The sequence below is a fragment of the Xenopus tropicalis genome, chromosome 3, assembly GCF_000004195.4.
Source record: "Xenopus tropicalis strain Nigerian chromosome 3, UCB_Xtro_10.0, whole genome shotgun sequence".
Taxonomy (NCBI): Eukaryota; Metazoa; Chordata; class Amphibia; order Anura; family Pipidae; genus Xenopus; species Xenopus tropicalis.
The window spans coordinates 95,037,862-95,058,268 of NC_030679.2; the positions used below are offsets into that span (position 1 = coordinate 95,037,862).

Consider the following 20,407-nt stretch of genomic DNA (forward strand, 5'->3'; position numbering starts at 1 on the left):
AGCTTTTTGCTCCTCACCACTGACTTCCCATATCCTTAAGATTTTTTAAAGTTTCAAAAGATGTGGTGGGATGCCTTTGCCTCTTTATTCTATCTCTTGTTAGCCAATCCTTAATGAAATGCAATACTCCATCCCTTACATTGGCTTCCCACAGAAATGTTTTGAGCCAAAAATACAAAATGAAACTTCATGAATGTGATACTGTACTGGGCCCCACAGCAAATTTGATTTAGGGCCCCAAAACTAGGCACCACCCCCCCAGTGGTTGTTTTACCTGATACCCTGGGCCAGTGCTCCTGTTAGTAGAAAACTGCACCAGCCTGGGGCACCTGCAAGTGATCCTCTTCCTTCTGTCTTTCTTTGGATCCTGGGGCTGATGCATGCACAGTAGAGTGAAAAAGCTGTCTTTTTTTACTACTTTCTCTTCTGCGCATGTGCAAGCAATGTAAAGAAGAAAGAGGAATGCTCGTAGGTACCTGAGGTATCCGGTAAGTACCTTTCCTTCTTTTAATTGGGGCCTTACTGGGCCTTCTACATTCCTGGCCCCCAAAGCAACCAGAGTGTCTGCTTCCGCTGTAGTTTAACACCTTGGCAGAGAAGGTGGCTATTAGGCATTTCATTCCCTTGCTTAGTTTACCATAGGAGTGTGATTCCCATAAAAGAAAGAGGTAGAGCAATACTGGAAGTAGGTGATGAAAGTGGTGCTCATTAAAAAGGGGCATATGGTAGAGCGAGCAGGTGTAGAAATAGGCAGGGGAGACCATGTTTCTAAGGCCATCATTATAGGCAGTTTTTGAGAGAGCTTTGTGAAGCAACACTAGCAATCATGCCCCATATGCCACAGTGCCTTTATTCTCTGCTATCCCTTGGAACCCACATAGTCAGGGAAGCCTGTCATATCTATTTGGGCATTTGATTAAAAAAATTAAAAGCACCAGAACGGGGAGCCCAACATAATCTGTCTTTACTATAATAACTCGTAAGGATTGTCTGACAGAAATATAATCAGCTGGAGGAGCTCTACACGAGTGGTCCCCAACCTTTTTTTTCACCAAGGACCGGTTTCAAGCACAGTATATAATTTAATTATTACATTTCTATTATTAGCCTACAGCATTTTTGCAATCAAGGGGAAGTAAAAATGCTCCAGTTTTGGAGCATTTCTGTCCTAGAAAATGTGTACACACCAGGAACTGCAGACAGATGGAATTAAATATAATTATCTTTTAATTGTCTCTTTTAAGGGATTGCTCTACTCTTCCCCCAACATTGAGAATTAAGGAACATGGGAAGAAAAAATGGTACTAATGAAAGAAAGTTCAATACAATGGGTAGTGGGGTGTTGTTGTCTGAGAATACCCGGCACAAGCACCTTGACAACAGTGGAGTGTGCTGCAAGTGATCCGGTCCCTGTTTGCTGGCTGTTTTATTGTAATAGTCACAGATGCACAGCGTTCCATCTATCAAAATGCCCCTTGTGCCATAGCCCTGAAATGTTCTATAAATTAGCCCCCAAATTTTCTTGCCAACAAACTTAACGTATACAACCCTCTCCAGGAACTAACAATACTGACACAACCCATGATTTTTTGACACACTCTTGGTTGTATTTGCATCATATACTCAGAAATAATAATGACAGCTTGCATGAATATTAATAGTTTTAATAACAAAAGTAACATAAGGAAGGATAAAAAAAATCTCAAGCATAATTTCTGATTAAATTTAATAGCAAAATTCTATAATGGCAGTAAGCAATAGTCCAGAAGGCAGCATATAGAAAATTCCCACAATAAATAAAATACAATTACACTTCTATCATACAGTACATAGTAAAGCTCATTTATGGACACAGTAGCAGAAACATATAGCAACCAATCATATTTGCTTTCATATTTCTACTTGCAGTAGACTGATCAATGCTAATTGCTGATTGGTTGTTATGGGTTACTAATTGAGCCCCAGTGACTTCATATTTCTCCAAGGACCCTTCTGACTCTCCCAAGTGTCAACAAACAGGTCAGAATAGAGTAATATGATGCCAACATTAGGATGGGTAATCTCCAGGTGATGTTGATTCACTATTCTCAGAATCCCTAGGACTGCATCAATTGGAAGTTGGCAGCCAGTGTTTAACTACAGACAGGTTGCCTACTGTAAATCAATTTGTGGAGCCAGCTGATAGACTTGGATACTGGTGCCATAAATGTTATGTTTCTGACTTTCTCTATAAACTGTGCTGCAAAGTTTGTTTATTCATACCAGATAGTATGGTAAGATTAAGGTAGGGAAGAGGTTAAAAAAGATTGCATTAGGATCAGGAGATAGACAGCAGGTATAGACTCAAACTACATTAAAAAGTTTCAAGAATAATGAAAGTAGATTGGAGTCAAAAAATCTTTAAAATAAAAATCACGGCATTTTAGATAAACATTGCATTAATAGTCTATTTATAAAAAGAATTTAATAAAATAGTTTGAATTGCCTAGTCTTCTGTACACAGTATGTCAGTAATGTCATGGTTCCAATAGAACTATTCAATCTACCTTTATTTGCAATGAGGCAAATTTGTATTTAAGCATGTGACTAAAAATTTACTTCCATGCAAGAAAAAAAAAAAAAACCTTAAAGAGACATATACACTACCTTATAACCTAATGGAGCATTGCATCTTACTTTCTTTGAGATTTTGATATTGTTTACAAACAAAGCACCCTCTGCTGTTTGACCTAGGAAGGCAGTGAAAGCTTATTTTATTGATCAGGAAGTGTCTCTTGATGATGACTGGCTATATAATGTTTGGGTGGCTATCTCCTTGTTAATGCCCCTATGCCCCATGTATGGAGGCAGTAAAGCTTTCTCATAAGAGTATAACTATACTGTGTAGAATATTTCATTGTATAAAAAAACTTGAATATTGGGTCTTATTGTTCCTTCAAAAAATTTTTATGTAGCCCACTATCACAGTTTTCTGGGTCATATATGCCATGTAGAATATACATCTTGGTGATGGTGTATGATTTTAATATGTTCCTTTAAGAGTATGTTTTTAGAATATGGGCAAGCCACTGATGAAGAAGTGGCAGATGCCAGGAAACACATCAAGCAAATGGGTCTATCCCACGCCCTTTAAAGTGACACTGACATGAAAAAACTACTTTTCAAAATATGAATATACATAAAAAGTTACCTATAGGTCATGTTGACTGTTTTTCGCTGACAGGGCTGCTTTTGTGAGTAATTGTTACTTGAAGTTCATGAACCTGACTGTTTTGCCAACCTGACTGTCCCTTCTCAGCCTGTCAGATATAGCTTCCAATGCTAACAGACAAATATGGCCACCTCCTCATAGAGGAACATGGGGGATCAGACAGGTAATTTAAATGCATCAGGCAAATATTTTTATGGCAAAATTATAAAGTTCTTGCAAAGACAATGTTGTGAAAGATGTAAAAAAAGATTTAATTTCTGGTGTCAGTATCTCTTTAAGAATAAAGATGATTTTTTAATTACGGAAGTTCTTCCTCGATGCAAAGTGTCATGCTGTATTGAGGATTGCTGCTGCTACTGGCTGGAAGCAGTTACACACGGCACTGCACTGAGGTGGCACTGAAGAGTAAATAGGCCAAACTTTCTCCCACAAATAGATGATTATGCTTTTTTCTTCAATTTTTTTAACAAATAAGCAAACATTTAAGTTAGGTAAAATTTAGATTTTATTCAAATTGAAAATAAACCCATCAAGAGATGCTTCCTGCTTTACTACTGTACAATGAGCATTTGTTATTCTGACCAGGCCAAACAGCAGTGGTGCCCTGTGTGAAAACAACTGCTAATATATGAAAAATGTAAATTGCCAAAGAGCTCATAACAGCATTCTGAGCAATTTTTGCTGTTATGTGGTAGGGTATATGTCTATTGATGGATGGCTAGATGGAAGAGTTTTCAGACTACCTATAGAGAAAACATTCCCTTTATAGGAGTCAGTGTTATTCTCTCACAACAGTTGCTTTGTAGGTTTTTCTTTTTGCAACTAAATGCACAATATTGTATATACGCGTATTAACTTCTCTGTATGCATGCTTTAGTACATGAAGAATATTGGACACACTACATGGACAAAAAAACACAAAATACACAAAATGTTGCCATTTGTTACTATAAATGTAACCCGTAGAACCCATAGAGTTTAACAGACAGGATAATATTTGTTCCCAACAAAGAAGGCAACGTGTTGATCTGAGGCTTCTGCTGTTCCAAGTTTGATCCAAACGTTCATTGCTGTGTCTGTATAAGATAAGGACTGGTTCTGCTGGCTCTAGTCTTGTCCTTCTGCAGGGTGCGACTAATGTGCAACTTCATAAGAGTGTGTCTGTCAGGACAGAATTAGATTAGACTTGTGTGTATATGTATTTGTGACACGCAGTTTCTGTGTAGGCAGACCCTTGCAACACACACTTTTGACAGGGCCACTCACCTAAAAATGAACTCTAATATGGCAGCTAAACACTTTGGCAGTTTTTTCTTTGCCTTTCTAGCATGCATCTATTTAATCTTAATTCTTACTAACAAGTCAGAAAGCTAGTAATCGGTAAGGATAGATATGAATTGGCCTTTATTCTTTTCTTTAAGGCATCTTCTATTAATATCTACAACCCCAAACAGCTGTTTAGTTGCTTGGCTAAGTGGAAGAAGAGCCCAGTTCAGTTTCCAAACTGGAGTCCTGCAGAAAAAGAAATAACTAAACAACAAAACATACCAATTGCATATTGTCTTAGAGCACTACTTTCTATAAGAGCTTCTTCCTAAAGCTGCCCCCCAATTGCACTCTCTGCACTAAAAAAGCCGAATTTCAAGCTTTTCAGAATTGGAATTTTGACTCTTAAACCTCACCTTGCCTCATGGCAGCCCTGATGCTGATTATAGTTAATCTTTTTTTGTGGCATTTCAAGGATAAATGACTTTGCTACTGGAGGTTTATTTGCCCATTGCCCATATATCCATTTCCTTTCTCAGATGCGATTTAGGGTCTCATTTAATTTGAAGTTGGTTTTTTTTTTTTGGCAAATAAAAAATGATGGATCCTGTGCAATAGGTTTTCATATATGTATAATAAATTTCTCTTTGCAGGCGCAAGAAGAAAAAGCCTTACCTTGTAATTTTTCACTCCAGCTCCTTTGTTAGGAATTACCATGCCTTGGTATTCACCATACGGTGGCTTGAGGGAACATGCTTTGGAGACTTTACTGCAGATGCTTGTTTTCAGAAACTAGATGGGGGACAAAAAGACATCTCAGCAACACCAGCAAACTAGCCACTGCAACATGTTTTTGGTAACATATCCTCTATTCTACATGATTATTACATTGTTTACACAAATTTATAATATGCCAGCATAATCTGCAAGGCTGTGCCTTTATTGACCATTATTGTTGTGCCAAATGGTTGGTCTTGCTCTGTTTAGAAGTCAGCAAGACAAATCTACAGTTTGGAGGAATTATAATATACCTAATACATATATAAGGGGCAGTAATTGCATTTATTTCACTAAAATGTCACCCCATGAAATAGATTTCTATAACTTGCCCAAAAAAGATGGAAAGACTCACCAATAGTATGAGGAAAGGGAGTGCTAAAATAGCCAGTCCACACATAACAATGATGGCCACTGCATAACCCGGAAATGATGAAATAGTTGGAGGAGATGCAACAGTTGATGCTGCTACAGAGGGAGTAGGTGTAACTGCAAAGGTGAAAAAATGCATTATTTTAGCAATTGTTTGTTGTGCTTTTATTAACATTAATGACTTACTGAGAGAAGCAGGGAAAGCTTACCATATAGCAACCAAGTGTACCTACACCTGTCAGCATGTCAGCATAAAGGGAAATTTACTAAAGCAAATCTGTTGTCAGGTAAAAGTACCAGCCAGTAACCCATATCAGCCAATCAGATATTTATTTTAAACAGATGACTGGTAAATGTTACATGCTCTTTACCTACTTTTGGTTACAAGACTTGTGCTACTTTTCAGATTTTCATAATTAGTGACTCTGGGATCTGTTATCCAGAAACCCATTATCTGGAAAGCTCTGGATTACTGGAAGGCAGGAATTACAGGAATGTTTAAATTATTTTTGGAAGCTTTAAAGGACAAGGCAACGCAAAATATAATTTTTTGCCTGATAAAAGAAACCAAAATTCTAAGCAGCTTTGCAATATACATTTATTACAAATTTGTAATGATTTTTGAGTTATTTGTATATATAATTGCTATTGGAACCAGTGTTTGCCTGTCCTTTTCTATTCCCTGCCCTGGTGGCAGCAGACTGACAGACCTGTCTTGTTGGAGAAGACTGACCTTTGCAACATTGTTTAAAAAGTAACAATCAGGAGTTCAGCAAATGCTGTTTTCAATAGCAATTACATTTACAAATAACATTCAAAGCACTACAAATTTTTAATTATTTCATATTGGAAAGTTGCTTAGAATTATGTTTTCATTATGCAAAAAATTATTTTTGGGGTTGACATGCCCTTTAAAGTAGGGTTATCCAAATTACACAAATTATTTAGAAAAAAAAAAATTACAGAAAAAACCATTGTCCAGGAAACACCAGATCCCAAGCATTCTGGATAACAGGTCTAATACCTGTATATGTATGGACAGTGCATTTAAAATGGGTCCAAGCATTGCTCAGAAGAGTGAGAAGCACAAAGAATGATAGTTCATCCGCCTGTTCAGTTTCAGGTACAGATACAGATATCAGCTCACTGGGAAACAGGAAAAGGATAAGAAAACCAAGCCTGCATTGCAAGCTGCCTACTTGCCTACAGACTGAGGATCCAATGTCAGTCCAGCACTTTTCAGAGAATCCATGTTGTTCACAATTGCAGTAGTGACTTGGTCAGAGGTAGAACCCCCAGCTGTAACGGTGACTTCTGTGTTAGCAATAACAGACCCTGATCTGAAGTAAGCAGAGTACAAATCAGAAACATCACAACTAGGAAACACCTGTTGTTTCTTACGTGTAGCAATATTGCAAGTGAATTGTTATTACATTCTAAGGTACAGTAACAATAGGGTATATAAAGAGTGGACCAATTACCTTTACTTTATAAGGGTAATTTAAAAGTGTTGCATAGGCTGGCCATGCAGCTTGTGGGTATATATTAGTACCTAAATATTGGAGGTGCATGTAAGAATAAAATTAGCTCATCCAGAGAGAAAGGAATTATAGTAATGTTTCCTAGTAACTGGGATGAACTGTGCAGTGAGACAGATAGATCAATCATAATGTAGCTATAGTGTACCCACTTGATCAGTGGGCAGTTACTTACACAAATGATAAAATGGCCACTTGTTGAGAGCCAACGGCTTTTAGAATGCTGCTCATCTGAACACAAAAAAATGAGAAAAAGTATTAAAAGCTTATGTAGCCTCTTTATTTAAGGGTAGACACACACTTTTCTTATTTCATTTTAATTTAATGCATCATTTTCCATAACTGACTATAACCTATTAATCAAATTAGCAATTTGAAATATGCAAATATATATAAAAACTGCTCATTTTTGGGTTTTGGGTTGAGCTCAAGGAATATTTGCATGAGGTGCTGATGGCATTGTTTTTTGCCTGCATTATTACACGGAAGATTTATTTGTCTTGTTTCAGCCTCAATGACTGTATAACTACAGTGGAGGAAATAATTATTTGACCCCTCACTGATTTTGTAAGTTTGTCCAATGACAAAGAAATGAAAAGTCTCAGAACAGTATCATTTCAATGGTAGGTTTATTTTAACAGTGGCAGATAGCACATCAAAAGGAAAATCGAAAAAATAACTTTAAATAAAAGATAGCAACTGATTTGCATTTCATTGAGTGAAATAAGTTTTTGAACCCTCTAACAAAAAAAGACTTAATACTTAGTAGAAAAACCCTTGTTTGCAAGCACTGTAATAAAGGGGGTGAACCTTTATTAATATTAATAATTTGTATTAATTGACATTAATGACAAATATTAATAAATATGCAGGATCAATGATTAAGCCTTCTGATAGACTGTTAGTGAGCAATAACTTACACACACACAAGTAATAGAATTAAATAGATTTACTTATCTTAGTATGATTAGTTACAAGTATAGCCAGTTCTGCACAATTCAGCACAATCGGGGAGCCCCACAACCTTTGGCGCAAGACCTTCAGGTTCCCGATAACCAAGCGATGATCCAATTGTCCCGGCACTCGTTCAGGAGTCCTAGGCGAAGCTCCTGACACATGGTGGAGGCTCCCTTTTATACTAGAGTTCTTAGCAAAACCCCCAACACCAAGTGCTGGACTTATTGTGCAATATTGTGTACAAACTTTTGTCATGAACAAAACCTAACTAGACAATTTACTAACTTTTGTTTCTCAAATAAGTTGTACATTGTGTGTATTGTCTATATATGCTGTCTGTTTGTCTATTCCAAGGATATTTGCTGGGTAACAATACCTGTGTTTACTGTTTACCCAGCAATATACATAGAACAAAGACATTGTACCTTGAACGCTGGACAATCGCTGTCCCAAAATCTACTGCTTTTACTTGACTCAAACCTAAGATTTGATTCATATGTCAAAGCAGATGTATATTGTAAATCATTATAAAATCAAAATAAAATCCACCGTGCTACAAGCACAGAGGTCAAACGTTTCTTGTAATTGATGACCAAGTTTGCGCACATTTTAGGAGGAATGTTGGTCCCACTCCTCTTTGCAGATCATCTCTAAATCCCTAAGGTTTCGAGGCTGTCTCTGTGCAACTCTGAGCTTGAGCTCCCTCCATAGGTTTTCTATTGGATTAAGGTCCGGAGACTGACTAGGCCACTCCATGACCTTAATGTGCTTCTTCTTGAGCCACTCCTTTGTTGCCTTTGCTGTATGTTTTGGGTCATTGTCGTGCTGGAACACCCATCCACGACCCATTTTCAGTTTCCTGGCAGAGGGAAGGAGGTTGTCGTTCAGGATTTCACGATACATGGCTCCGTCCATTTTCCCGTTAATGCGAATAAGTTGTCCTGTGCCCTTAGCAGAAAAACACCCCCAAAGCAAAATGTTTCCACCCCCATGCTTGACGGTGGGGACGGTGTTTTGGGGGTCATAGGCAGCATTTTTCTTCCTCCAAACACAGCGAGTTGAGTTAATGCCAAAGAGCTCTATTTTGGTCTCATCAGACCACAGCACCTTCTCCCAGTCACTCACAGAATCATTCAGGTGTTCATTGGCAAACTTCAGACGGGCCTGCACATGTGCCTTCTTGAGCAGGGGGACCTTGCGAGCCCTGCAGGATTTTAATCCATTGCGGTGTAATGTGTTTCCAATGGTTTTCTTGGTGACTGTGGTCCCTGCTAATTTGAGGTCATTAACTAACTCCTCCCGTGTAGTTCTAGGATGCTTTTTCACCTTTCTCAGAATCATTGACACCCCACAAGGTGAGATCTTGCGTGGAGCCCCAGAGCGAGGTCGATTGATGGTCATTTTGTGCTCCTTCCATTTTCGAATAATCGCACAGTTGTCACCTTCTCTCCCAGCTTCTTGCTAATGGTTTTGTAGCCCATTCCAGCCTTGTGCAGGTCTACAATTTTGTCTCTGACATCCTTGGACAGCTCTTTGGTCTTTCCCATGTTGGAGAGTTTGGAGTCTGCTTGATTGATTGATTCTGTGGACAGGTGTCTTTTATACAGGTGACTAGTTAAGACAGGTGTCCTTAATGAGGTTGACTAATTGAGTAGAAGTGTCTAACCACTCTGTGGGAGCCAGAACTCTTAATGGTTGGTAAGGGTTCAAAAACTTATTTCACTCAATGAAATGCAAATCAGTTGCTATCTTTTATTTAAAGTTATTTTTTCGATTTTCCTTTTGATGTGCTATCTGCCACTGTTAAAATAAACCTACCATTGAAATGATACTGTTCTGAGACTTTTCATTTTTTTGTCATTGGACAAACTTACAAAATCAGTGAGGGGTCAAATAATTATTTCCTCCACTGTATGTATGCAAAGGTGCCTTACTAGAGCCTTACTAAAGCACAATCATTAGCAGCTTGCAAAATAATAAAAATGTGTGACAAAAAACAGTGGCACAACTATATATAAAGCAGACCTCATTTGATGATGTTGAAATGTTATAGTATGTTATGTTATGGTGAATTAAGTATTCATTATTGGTTTGTTAATAAACTGGCTGCGGCCTTTTCACCCATCAAAGTGTGGATTTCCTAATTTGGGGATGATTGGAAGGTAGTAAAGAGAGGGCACAGCATTGACGCTGCCATTGTCATGGCACGGTCAGAGCCAGGCGGTGCAGTGCGGTCAGAGTGGGGAAGGAGGGACTAAGTTACGCCGCTGACAAAAATGTGTTTGCAGGCTTCCAAAAGTATTTTATGTGTTTTTTTGGTGGAGTTTCTGGGCAAAGATATTTAAGACTTCATACTCACTAAATGGTTATAAAAGTTTTGGGAACACTTCTTGCAGCAAACCTCCCAAACAGTGTATGAAAATACAGTAAGTAGCACTTTGGTGGCTGATTATGTGAATTTAGTAAATAAATCAAGCAAGGTTCTTAATTTCCTTTTCCCACCCTACCAGGCATAGGGTAGAGATAACTTAACAACACAAAAAGCGACAGAATCATAGGAAAGTGGGAGCAGGATCCTTAGGGACACCCCAAATTCACTCTGCACAAGAGGGGTGCTCAACTAAAAACAGTATTGGACTAAATGTAGAAATAGGGCTAAGGTGGCAATAGATGTTGGCATGTTTTTACAAAGATTTTTGTTATAACGTGGGCCTTTGAAATCTGGTATATAGTAGATTTTAAAGTCTCAGTTTATAACAAAATGAACATCCTTGTCAATTATTCAAATAAACTGGCTGGAAAAACCAAGCACTAATTTACAATAATTTGCCGGTATGTATGCACTATATCTATCTATCTATCTATCATCCATCTATCCCTCTATCACAGTGTTATTCTGGATTTTCTTGTACTGTGTGATATTAGTCTTCAAAGCTCTTGTTTTGTCACAAGGAATAGCAGAATTCCTGGATCTCCCCAATGCCTGATGTTGGGAAACAAAATAAAGGTCATATAAAAGTGAGTGCTTATAGATAAAAAAACACATAACCATCTTGTTTGAAATAAAGCCCCTTAGCAGACCAGTTTTGTGTTGGGTGCTATGGGTTAATAGAGTCATTATCTTCTTTTTTGCCTTTCTTGGTAAAATTCATGATAAAGCTTCTAGAGTTTTTTTTGTAATAAATGTCCTTTTATTTTGCAGCAGGTGTTGTAACCCACAGAACCCCATCAGTGGGCACAAGAGCAAAGTGTTACACATACTAAACATTACCCAGTTAGTTTCTTGTCTTTATTTCTTGTCTGAACCAAACCCACAGCTCCATTAATCTCCAGACCAGAACTGCAGTTTTCACTTACCGCTTGGACAATATTTTTCTTCATTTTCTGGTAATCATCAGTAGATGGGTATGATAAATTGCTATTAAAAGTCAGGCTGGTGAATCTTAGCTTATATAGATAACCCTGAAGCTTGTTGCTAGCACCTAAAAGTAGAAACCTTAATATTACAATGTGTTTTTATAAGCGACCTCCTTAAAGTGAAAATTAAATTCATTCACAAATTAAAATTGACCAAAGAAGTTGGTAGTATTATATTTGGCCTTTTATTTCTTTAAATGTTTTCTAGTTAGTCTGGCCAGAGAGAAAGGGGCATATTTCATTAAAGTGTCAACAGACAGTTCACTAGAGGGGAAGCAGGGCATAGAGCACCTGTGTAGAAATTGTGTGAGGGCCCCCAGTTTGACCCATACTACAAAGAAACATCAATTAGAATATTAAAATGTTTACTTCCATAAACTATGCACACACCCATTGCATATATTAATTTAAAGTGTCTCCCTTGCTTCAAATGTGCAGGGAAAACGTTTCTAGCATAGACACATGCTGCCTGCATCTCTATGACCCACTCAGTAGGCATATTTATTTAATAGGAAAGAGTGACAATAAGTATCTACCTACCGTTCACTGATAGGCTTGAAATGCGCACTATATCTGTAAAAGTCTGATTCTGTAAAAGCGCATTCTGCACTGCTGAGCTGTCTATCGATACAAAGTTGATTAGCGATGTGGTGTTGATTGTGTAATTAGCAATAACTGTAGCTGCTCCGGAATTATTACTAATGGAGAGAATTAGAAAATAGAACATTTGTAAATAAAAGGGACTAACTAAAAATATTGTATGTATGCATTTTTGTATAGAGTACTTCTGTATATGAATTTGTTTACATTTTTAAAATACATTAATAGTACAGACAGGGAAAACAAATACACACAGTAGGATTAATATGTATTAAGAGAAACTGGTGTAATAAGATATAAGATCCCTACTCAACAGAGCTTGCAATCTATTTTACACTAACCTGTATATGTACTGTGTGCATTGTGGAGAATGAAATCTATACTGCCTGAGTACTAAGTGTATCTTTTCATAGAACTTACAATAATGTCAGCACCTTCTGGACTTGTGAAAGGGTCATTATAAAGATGATATAGATTTTTCTGCCCTATAATTGAACTGTGTTTGGTAACTGTTTACCAAACATATATAAAGTTACAGTAATTTCTAAATACAAAGAGGGCTGATGGAATGTGTTTTCCCTTTATCTGACGTTCAGGGCATTTGTATTTGCAAGGAATAGTTCTCACTTTTTCTCTCCTATTTTTTATGCATTTAAGTTAAGTTCATGTGGATTCTTTGTAACTCATCTCTGCTTATTTCAAAGTGGTTTTGCTCATGTTTTTCCCATGTGTAGTAGTTTGTGTTGTCCAGCTCTGCAGGCACTGTGACAATATGTGTAACAGCATGAACTAAGTATATTATAATATGGGCAGTCATCTAATTAGTAATTGCCACCATTTTCTTATAGTGCCAGCAAGTTACACAGTACTCTGCAACAGTAATATATAATTGATCCTGGTGTGCCTGTGCCTTGCTACATGTAAGAAGTGTCAAAAGCCACAGCCCCTTTGAAATCTTTTTTCATGGGTAAATAACTAAGCTGGTATTTCAAATATGTGTCCAAAGCACACATGGTGCCTATGCAGCATGCAAGCCAAACAAAAGGGTTACTATAGAAAATGTCTCTCTGTGACCATCTGCACTCCAAATCTGTTGTGTTGGTGTCACTACAGGTATGGGACCTGTTATCCAGAATGCTAGGAGTTTTTTTGGATAATGGATCTTTCCATAATTTGGGTCACTATACCTTAAGTCTGCTTCAAAATAATTTAAACATTAATTAAACCAATAGGATTGTTTTGCATCCATTAAGGATTAATTATACCTTAGTTGGGATCAAGTACAAGGTACTGTTTTATTATTACAGAGAAAAATGAAATCATTTTTAAAAATCTTAATTATTTGATTCAAATGGAGTCTATGGAAGATGTGCATTTTGTAATTTAGAGTTTTCTGGATAACGGGTTTCCAGATAATGGATCCCATACCTGTACTTTAAAAAGGAAAGAAGAAATCTCAGTGTTGCTGATAAAATTGAACATACCTAATGACGGCAATCGGTGAGTTCACAACGTTGTTACTGTACAGACTATTTAAAATTGGTGTCACCTGTGAATGGATTAGTAAACAAATGAAAACATTGTAGGTTACACATAAACCCATTTGTTTTGCTTAATGTTCGTTGCTAAGTCATTTTCTTACAATACACAAGCAGTATCAAATAAAGATAATCTGCTGTTTATGAATTTTACATTCTCACCAGATTTACGATGGTTGTATTCATGTTGTTTGTAGTTAAGTCGGTGGTGTAGGCTTGTTGCAGGTTAAATGTAAATGAAATAGGCACTAGTAATAAAAGAAATTAATAAAATCAACACAAGATATTAAGACATTTAGCATAAGGCATAAGGTCAAACATTTTTTTCCTGTCCATATGTGATTTTTTGTCTGAATTGTGACTATTCTAATGCTCTGGTTGGCAGTAGGATCACTGATAAAATGGATGGGTCCATCGTTAAATACAGCAATGTTACTGTTTTGCTAAAGCAATTTACAGTGAGATATTTATTTAATTTATTTAGACATATGATATATTATTCATTTGAAAAAGAGCTTACAGAACATATAGAATAAACAAGCTGGTTGAGTGCAAGGATTTACATATATGCAAAATGGTTGCTTCAGTTTTAAGATGGCTCACCTATGGGGTTTGTTACACTTGGGATCAGAATGATGTTCCTTTGGCTGAACTGTGCTAAATTATTCAAAATTTGCTGGCTTACGTCCTGACTGGTAATCCCAGAGAGGAAATATAGATCCACGGAAGGAAGGAGACCTCGGCTATCATTACTGCAAGCAAAAGAAGTGTTGTGAGTGGAAGTATACATTTCAGTTTACAGAATGCTGGCATTTTTTTCTTAAGGAATAGGTGTATTTGCAATTCCTTCCATACAAGTTACATTTTAGTATATTATTTTCTTTATGATGCTTTTCACTTTTTAATTTCTAGTCCCATATCTATAGCTTCAACTCAAGGAGGACGTAAAGAGTGTATATTAAAATTCACCCAAATATTCTGCTTGCTTTTTGAACTTAGAAAACTACTATAGCATTAAGTAAAAAGTATGGTCAATACAATTTGCCATTTAGTTTTTTTTATAGGAAACTATTGTTAAGTTTAAGATAAGATGTGCTTACCTGAAGCTGGTCACAACTGGCTCCACTAATTGCTGGCTTTGAAATATGGCTCTGAACTGTGAAACAGAGGTTCAGAAAGCAGACATGAGAATTTGCAGTCTGTATAATCCCACAACATTAATTTCCCAGGCTGAATGATAAAGAATGATAATAGTAAAAAGTATAAACTGACAGTAAAAAAAGGACCTAACATAAACCACCCACCATAATAATATTTGGGTGTCAGGAGTCAGGAGACTCGCTTATTATGCGCATGTGGCTGACTAGACCTGTCTGCTGGCACGAGTGTTCATTCCTGGTGCAGAGGGTATAGTGCTTGCTAGAAGCATTCTTGGCTCAAATAGTATAGTTTCCCCAATTGGAGTGTGGGCTCTATTAGCCTGCAACAGCAGTGGGGGAAACAGTTTAACAATTTTACTATCATAGGGGTTATTTAATAAAATGTGCACATTTTGTCATAGGTCTAATACCTTATTAGTTGCTATGTCAGCTCAGCAATAATTTTTCTCATTTTAGGGTTCCCATTATGTTATCCCTTTTTTTTCTTGACTCTTCAAACTGACCCTGCCTCCAGTAATAATAATAATAATACTACTACTAATAATACGGTGGTAGGATTCTACCTAAATGACTCTAATATATACAGTATATAACAATGTAATGCAACTGAACAGGGCATTTCATATTTCAAAAGAAAACTGTTACAACCCCAGTAAGAAAGACCCCTGTATATGGGATCAGTTCTTTAGATAAGTATACAACTATATTGTACAACAGAGGTCTAGCAGTATTCAACACCCTTAAGAATAAATCCAAAGCAATATTCTTTCAACCAAATACATTATTAATCTCACCGAATTTTCTATGGCTGCAGCATTTGCCTGGAATGCAATACTGGTCTTATCAGACAGACTTTGTGTATAAGGCACATTCTGTATTCCCAATTTTGGGCTGATGATATTAAAAGACTTAGTATTTCCTGTAAATGAAGACAGAAGGAACCATTGGGTACATGGAAGACCATAAGACTTATTTATTAAAAGAGGACTAAGTACAAACCTCTAGCAATTACTTAGTGTTAGAGAGAGAAGAAAGCACTGGCAACAAGAATCTTTAGGTTCATGGGTGCCATTCCTGAACATAATTCTTACAAGAGAATGCCTTGGGGGTGCAAGGAGCACCTGGAGCTCTTTACTTAAATTGTTTTAGTGAGAGTATTATTGCACATGGCCCACTGACTTTGGGAACATATATGGAGAATTTTGGAACTATAGCAGGGTACAGTGAGACAAGGTGATCTGCAGATATCAGTACACTACCCATGATAGGCAGATCACTTTGATCATATGACCTAGTCAGCAAGTTGTGTGACTTGCTGACTAGGTCATATGATCAGGTCAAACTGGCAGCCTATGCTCTTAAAACTACATAAACTACCTTTTACTTTAAATAAACAGTGAGGGCACACTAACTGTTAAGCCTAAACACCTATACCCATTGCTTCATTGGCATAGCGGACCTCCCTGCCTACACCTCTACTTTAACATATCTTTATGGTAAACAAACAGCATTCTATTAATTTGTTAGGCTTCCCTCACAAATGAAAGGGGCAGTACGTGCCCTTTTGAACATGGGCTTAATAAAAAGTGCTTGTGCTGAACATACTTTTTGCCTCATGTCTTAATGACAAAAATCTATGGTTTTTGTTATTTCTTGGGCTAAACAGGACAATCAGGCAAACTGAAGCTACTCCATGTTTGGTCTTTGAAAGGTAGATGATTAAATTACCAGATTGTCCTATTTCTTTAAGCCGTTTAACCTGATTATTGACCACTTTGCAGGGCAAAAAAACACTCCTGGTAACTCCAAAAATTTAGGCTCCTCAAGTGCTATGTGCTATCAAGGGCTATTTGCTACTAGTTTGGTGGGCCCATACTTTGGGTGACATAATCAGATTTACCAACGTATCTACACAATTCGGAGCAAAATCATATTGAAGCTTAGGTTATTTACACCCATATAGATATTGTGGCTGATACCACCTGCCAGTGTACCTTGCTTAAAGGACAATGAAAGGCTAAGTCACTTGGGGGTGCCAAAATGTTAGGCAACCCCAAGTGACTTTAATCGCTTACCTTGTACCCCAGGCTGGTGCCCCTGTTAGGAGAGAACAGCACCAGCCCAGGGTAGCTGCAGCGAGCGCTTCCTCTTTCCGTATTCGCACTGCCGGCAAATTCTTAGGACAATCGCATGCGCAGTAGAGTGAAAAGCCGACTTTATAGTTTAAGTTCGGCTTTTTCACTCTACTGCGCATGCGCGCACTGAAGCAGGAAGGAGGAAGCAATTGCAGCTACCCCGGGCTGGTGCTGTTCTCTCCTAACAGGGGCACCAGCCCGGGGTAAAAGGTAGGCGATTTAAGTCACTTGGGGGTACCTAACATTTTAGCACCCCAAGTGACTTATCCTTTCCTTCTCTTTTAAATCTTTTTATGGTAAAATACAATTATAGTATTACATTATCTGATTGGCTGCTCTAGTTACAGTGTTGACATGTGCCTGTGTTGTTCCATAACCCTAAATACATTTACATAGCTTTTGGAAGAGATTATGTGCAACGAACAACAACTAGGATGGGGTCAAACTAAACCTTGCCATTGATCAAGGTGGTAGATATGTAGAAATGAGGGGCTCATTAAACCACTGTGGGTTGCAACCACGGCATCTAAGAGAAGAAACACCTGTATTCACAGACATGTCTATAGAAAACTAGATAAAAGGTAAAATAAAGAATAGAGCAATTATAAATAGCATACACAGAAAAAGACCGAATGGGGCTGGAATTTTTTTTTTTTTACCTAATAACTAGCGATGAGCGAGTCTGTCCCATTTTGCTTAGCAAAAAAATTTTCGAGCCAAAAAATTTGTGAAACGTGGGTACCGTGTGACTTTGTTGATGCATGCAACCTTTTTGACATGACCGTACCTTATTTTTTTTATGCTAAACTTCGCCAATGGTGAAATGCTGAATTTTACTGGAAATCACTGCCAGGTAAAACTACTAGCAACTTTTTGCTGGCTGACATCCTCAACTTCTAGATGTAAATATTTTGTTTACTCACATAGGTTGCTTCTACACAGTATCGTTTTTATATCTTAAACCCCATTGTAAAAATATACTCAGTTCAACTTCTAATTAGGGCAAAGAGTTAACCACTGAGTACTCATCTATAGCGACAGTAAAATGACAATCCAAGCTTCTCTAGTTCTCTAGGCAGATCTAGCCAACCATACATTACTGGTTTTTTAAATGGGGTTTATATAATAAAAGGCACTAAGTTTGCCCAGGAGCAGTAACCTGTAGCAACCACTCAGCAGGTAGCATTTACTGTTCACCAGTTTTGGTTTATGCTAATGGGCAAACTTAGTGCCTTTTATTACATATGGGGTTATATTCAGTAAAATTAAATATAACATTCTCTTACCCTGGATACTAAGACTGGATGGAACAATAGAGAATGTAACATTTCCTCTAAAGTTCAGGACTATGTCGAGAGCTTGGGTTGCATTGAAAATGTTAGGTGTGATGACAGCAAAAGTAGCAGTGCATAGGGTCCAATTATTGGCATTGCTGAAATAAAAATAAACAAATCAGAATTATATTGGCACAAGTAAAATAACAGGAATTATTTTAAAGCATCTTTCATAGCATGTTAAGATAAAGCTGGTCTTTTCACACTTCCATCCAACTCACCCATAATTTGCTGGAACTAAAACCATGCCCAATTCTTGACATGTATTTCTCCACATTACAGCACAACTTGGTTTCTAGACAAAGTTTTTAAACATATTGTCCATATCCTACATTTAATTTTACAGGGCTCAATTATGGCTGCAAGTGCAGTTGTGGTCGTGCATAAACTGTGCAAAAAAAGTGGTTGCCTGAATGTACATAATTTATTAAAGATATTTGTGTCCAAAGCTGTTCCTTGAAGTTTCACATGGTTGCACAGTGCTGCACCATTTGTCCTGCCTCCTGTGTGAATTGCAACCAATTGATACTGGGGAATCTTGGAGCTCTGGGGTTGCCACAGTGGCCTACATGAACAGATGCAGCATACTTGGGTCTAAAGAATCAAGAGCAGACCTGATTTGAGCATCTGAGTGCCAGAAATTGTGTCAGACACATCTCCTCAGAGCTACAACTACATTAGAAATATGGAAAATTGTGCTGCATCATAGGCAACTTGCATCTGAAATTGCCCTTTGCACACAGCACTTGTGGTTGCCATATTTGTTGACGCATCCCACTAGTCTGTTTTAGTTACAAAACCTGGAGCAGCTTTTGTACCTGTTATTGTAGGCTTATCCCTTAGGCACCATCCTTGGGTTGTGAGCTCTGCTGGAAATTGGTTCATGGTCCAGGAAGGATACTGTGTACAATCAGGTGTCTTTATTAAAATACGATTTGAAATTGGCATCAGGACCCAATGAAAATTATAAAATTCTGGGGCCCTTTTTACATTTAGGGCTACATTCATCAAATCACGAGTTCGAATCCCGAATGCGAAAAATTCGGATTGGATACAATAATTTCTGAAGATCGCAAATATCACGAAAACATCGTATTAGTCACGATAATATCGTATTGGTGATCCGAAATTTTCATACTAAGCGATTGTAAACAGCGGGAAAACCTTTCCGACTTTGATCCTTCTGTGCATGATTTTAGAAGCCTCCCGTAGGAATTAATGGCACTCTGCAGCTCCAACCTGGCCCAAGGAAAGTCACGATAATGAAGCTTGAATGAATCCGAAACTTTCGTACTCGGCCCGACAATACGATTTTGCAAGGTATGAAAATATGAAATATGCACGGAGCGTTCGTGGATTAGTAAATGTGGCCCCTAGTGTCAAATTTTCTAGCACTGACAGTAATGGGAAAGGGGAATGAGGAGATTGCAAATATTATTGTTTTTCCCTGAGACCCTCCTTTGGCCCTGTTCTACTGCCAGTTGCTAAAATCATCATTTATGCACTTACCTGAAGCTGAGGCTGTTGTTATTAAGGGACACTGCTGTGACATTGGGAAGATTTAGAAAAGAATTGTTCACCTGGAGAGAAAAAAGATAGCAATGTTGACCCCTAGATATTCTATTATACCTAATTATCTAAGCCCTTATAGGGATTCTGTCATGATTTTTATAGTGTACTTTTTATCTCTAAATTACACTGTTTAGATAGCAAATAATGCATTCCACCATTTAAAATTTTACTCTTGAACCAACAAATGTATTTTTTAGTTGTAATATTGGTGTGTAGGCAGCCATCTCAGTGCATTGTGCCTGAGTCTGAGCTTTCAGAAGGAGCCAGCGCTACACATTAGAACTGCTTTCAGGTAACCTATTGTTTCTCCTACTCCCATGTAACTGGAGGAGTCCCAAGCCGGACTTGGATTTCTTACTATTGAGTGCTATTCTGATATCTACTGGGAGCCGCTATCTTGCTCCCTTCCCATTGTTCTGCTGATCGGCTGCTGGGAGGCTGTGGCACCTTGGGAAATGAAGAATATGGCTATCCCCATGTGAAATTTCAAAATTAAATATTAAAAAATCTGTTTGTGTTTTTAAAAAAAA

The 20,407-nt window shown here is 37.6% G+C and overlaps 1 protein-coding gene across 1 annotated transcript in view; it reads right to left on the reverse strand.

The window, feature by feature from the left end:
• Positions 1–1,648: 1,648 nt before the first annotated feature.
• LOC100497279 (uncharacterized threonine-rich GPI-anchored glycoprotein PJ4664.02) overlaps positions 1,649–20,407 on the reverse strand; it is a 36,350-nt gene continuing 17,591 nt past the window's right edge. Inside the window, exons 8-21 of the mRNA XM_002938886.5 lie at positions 19,815–19,885; positions 18,258–18,403; positions 15,631–15,755; positions 14,777–14,832; positions 14,280–14,428; positions 13,839–13,924; positions 13,623–13,687; positions 12,079–12,236; positions 11,479–11,603; positions 7,340–7,395; positions 6,830–6,966; positions 5,610–5,743; positions 5,153–5,269; positions 1,649–4,372 (exon numbers count right to left, since the gene is read on the reverse strand). Of these exons, the coding sequence (XP_002938932.3) occupies positions 4,346–4,372; positions 5,153–5,269; positions 5,610–5,743; positions 6,830–6,966; positions 7,340–7,395; positions 11,479–11,603; positions 12,079–12,236; positions 13,623–13,687; positions 13,839–13,924; positions 14,280–14,428; positions 14,777–14,832; positions 15,631–15,755; positions 18,258–18,403; positions 19,815–19,885 (1,452 nt within the window). The 3' untranslated portion in view covers positions 1,649–4,345. The remainder of the gene's footprint in view (positions 4,373–5,152; positions 5,270–5,609; positions 5,744–6,829; positions 6,967–7,339; positions 7,396–11,478; positions 11,604–12,078; positions 12,237–13,622; positions 13,688–13,838; positions 13,925–14,279; positions 14,429–14,776; positions 14,833–15,630; positions 15,756–18,257; positions 18,404–19,814; positions 19,886–20,407) is intronic.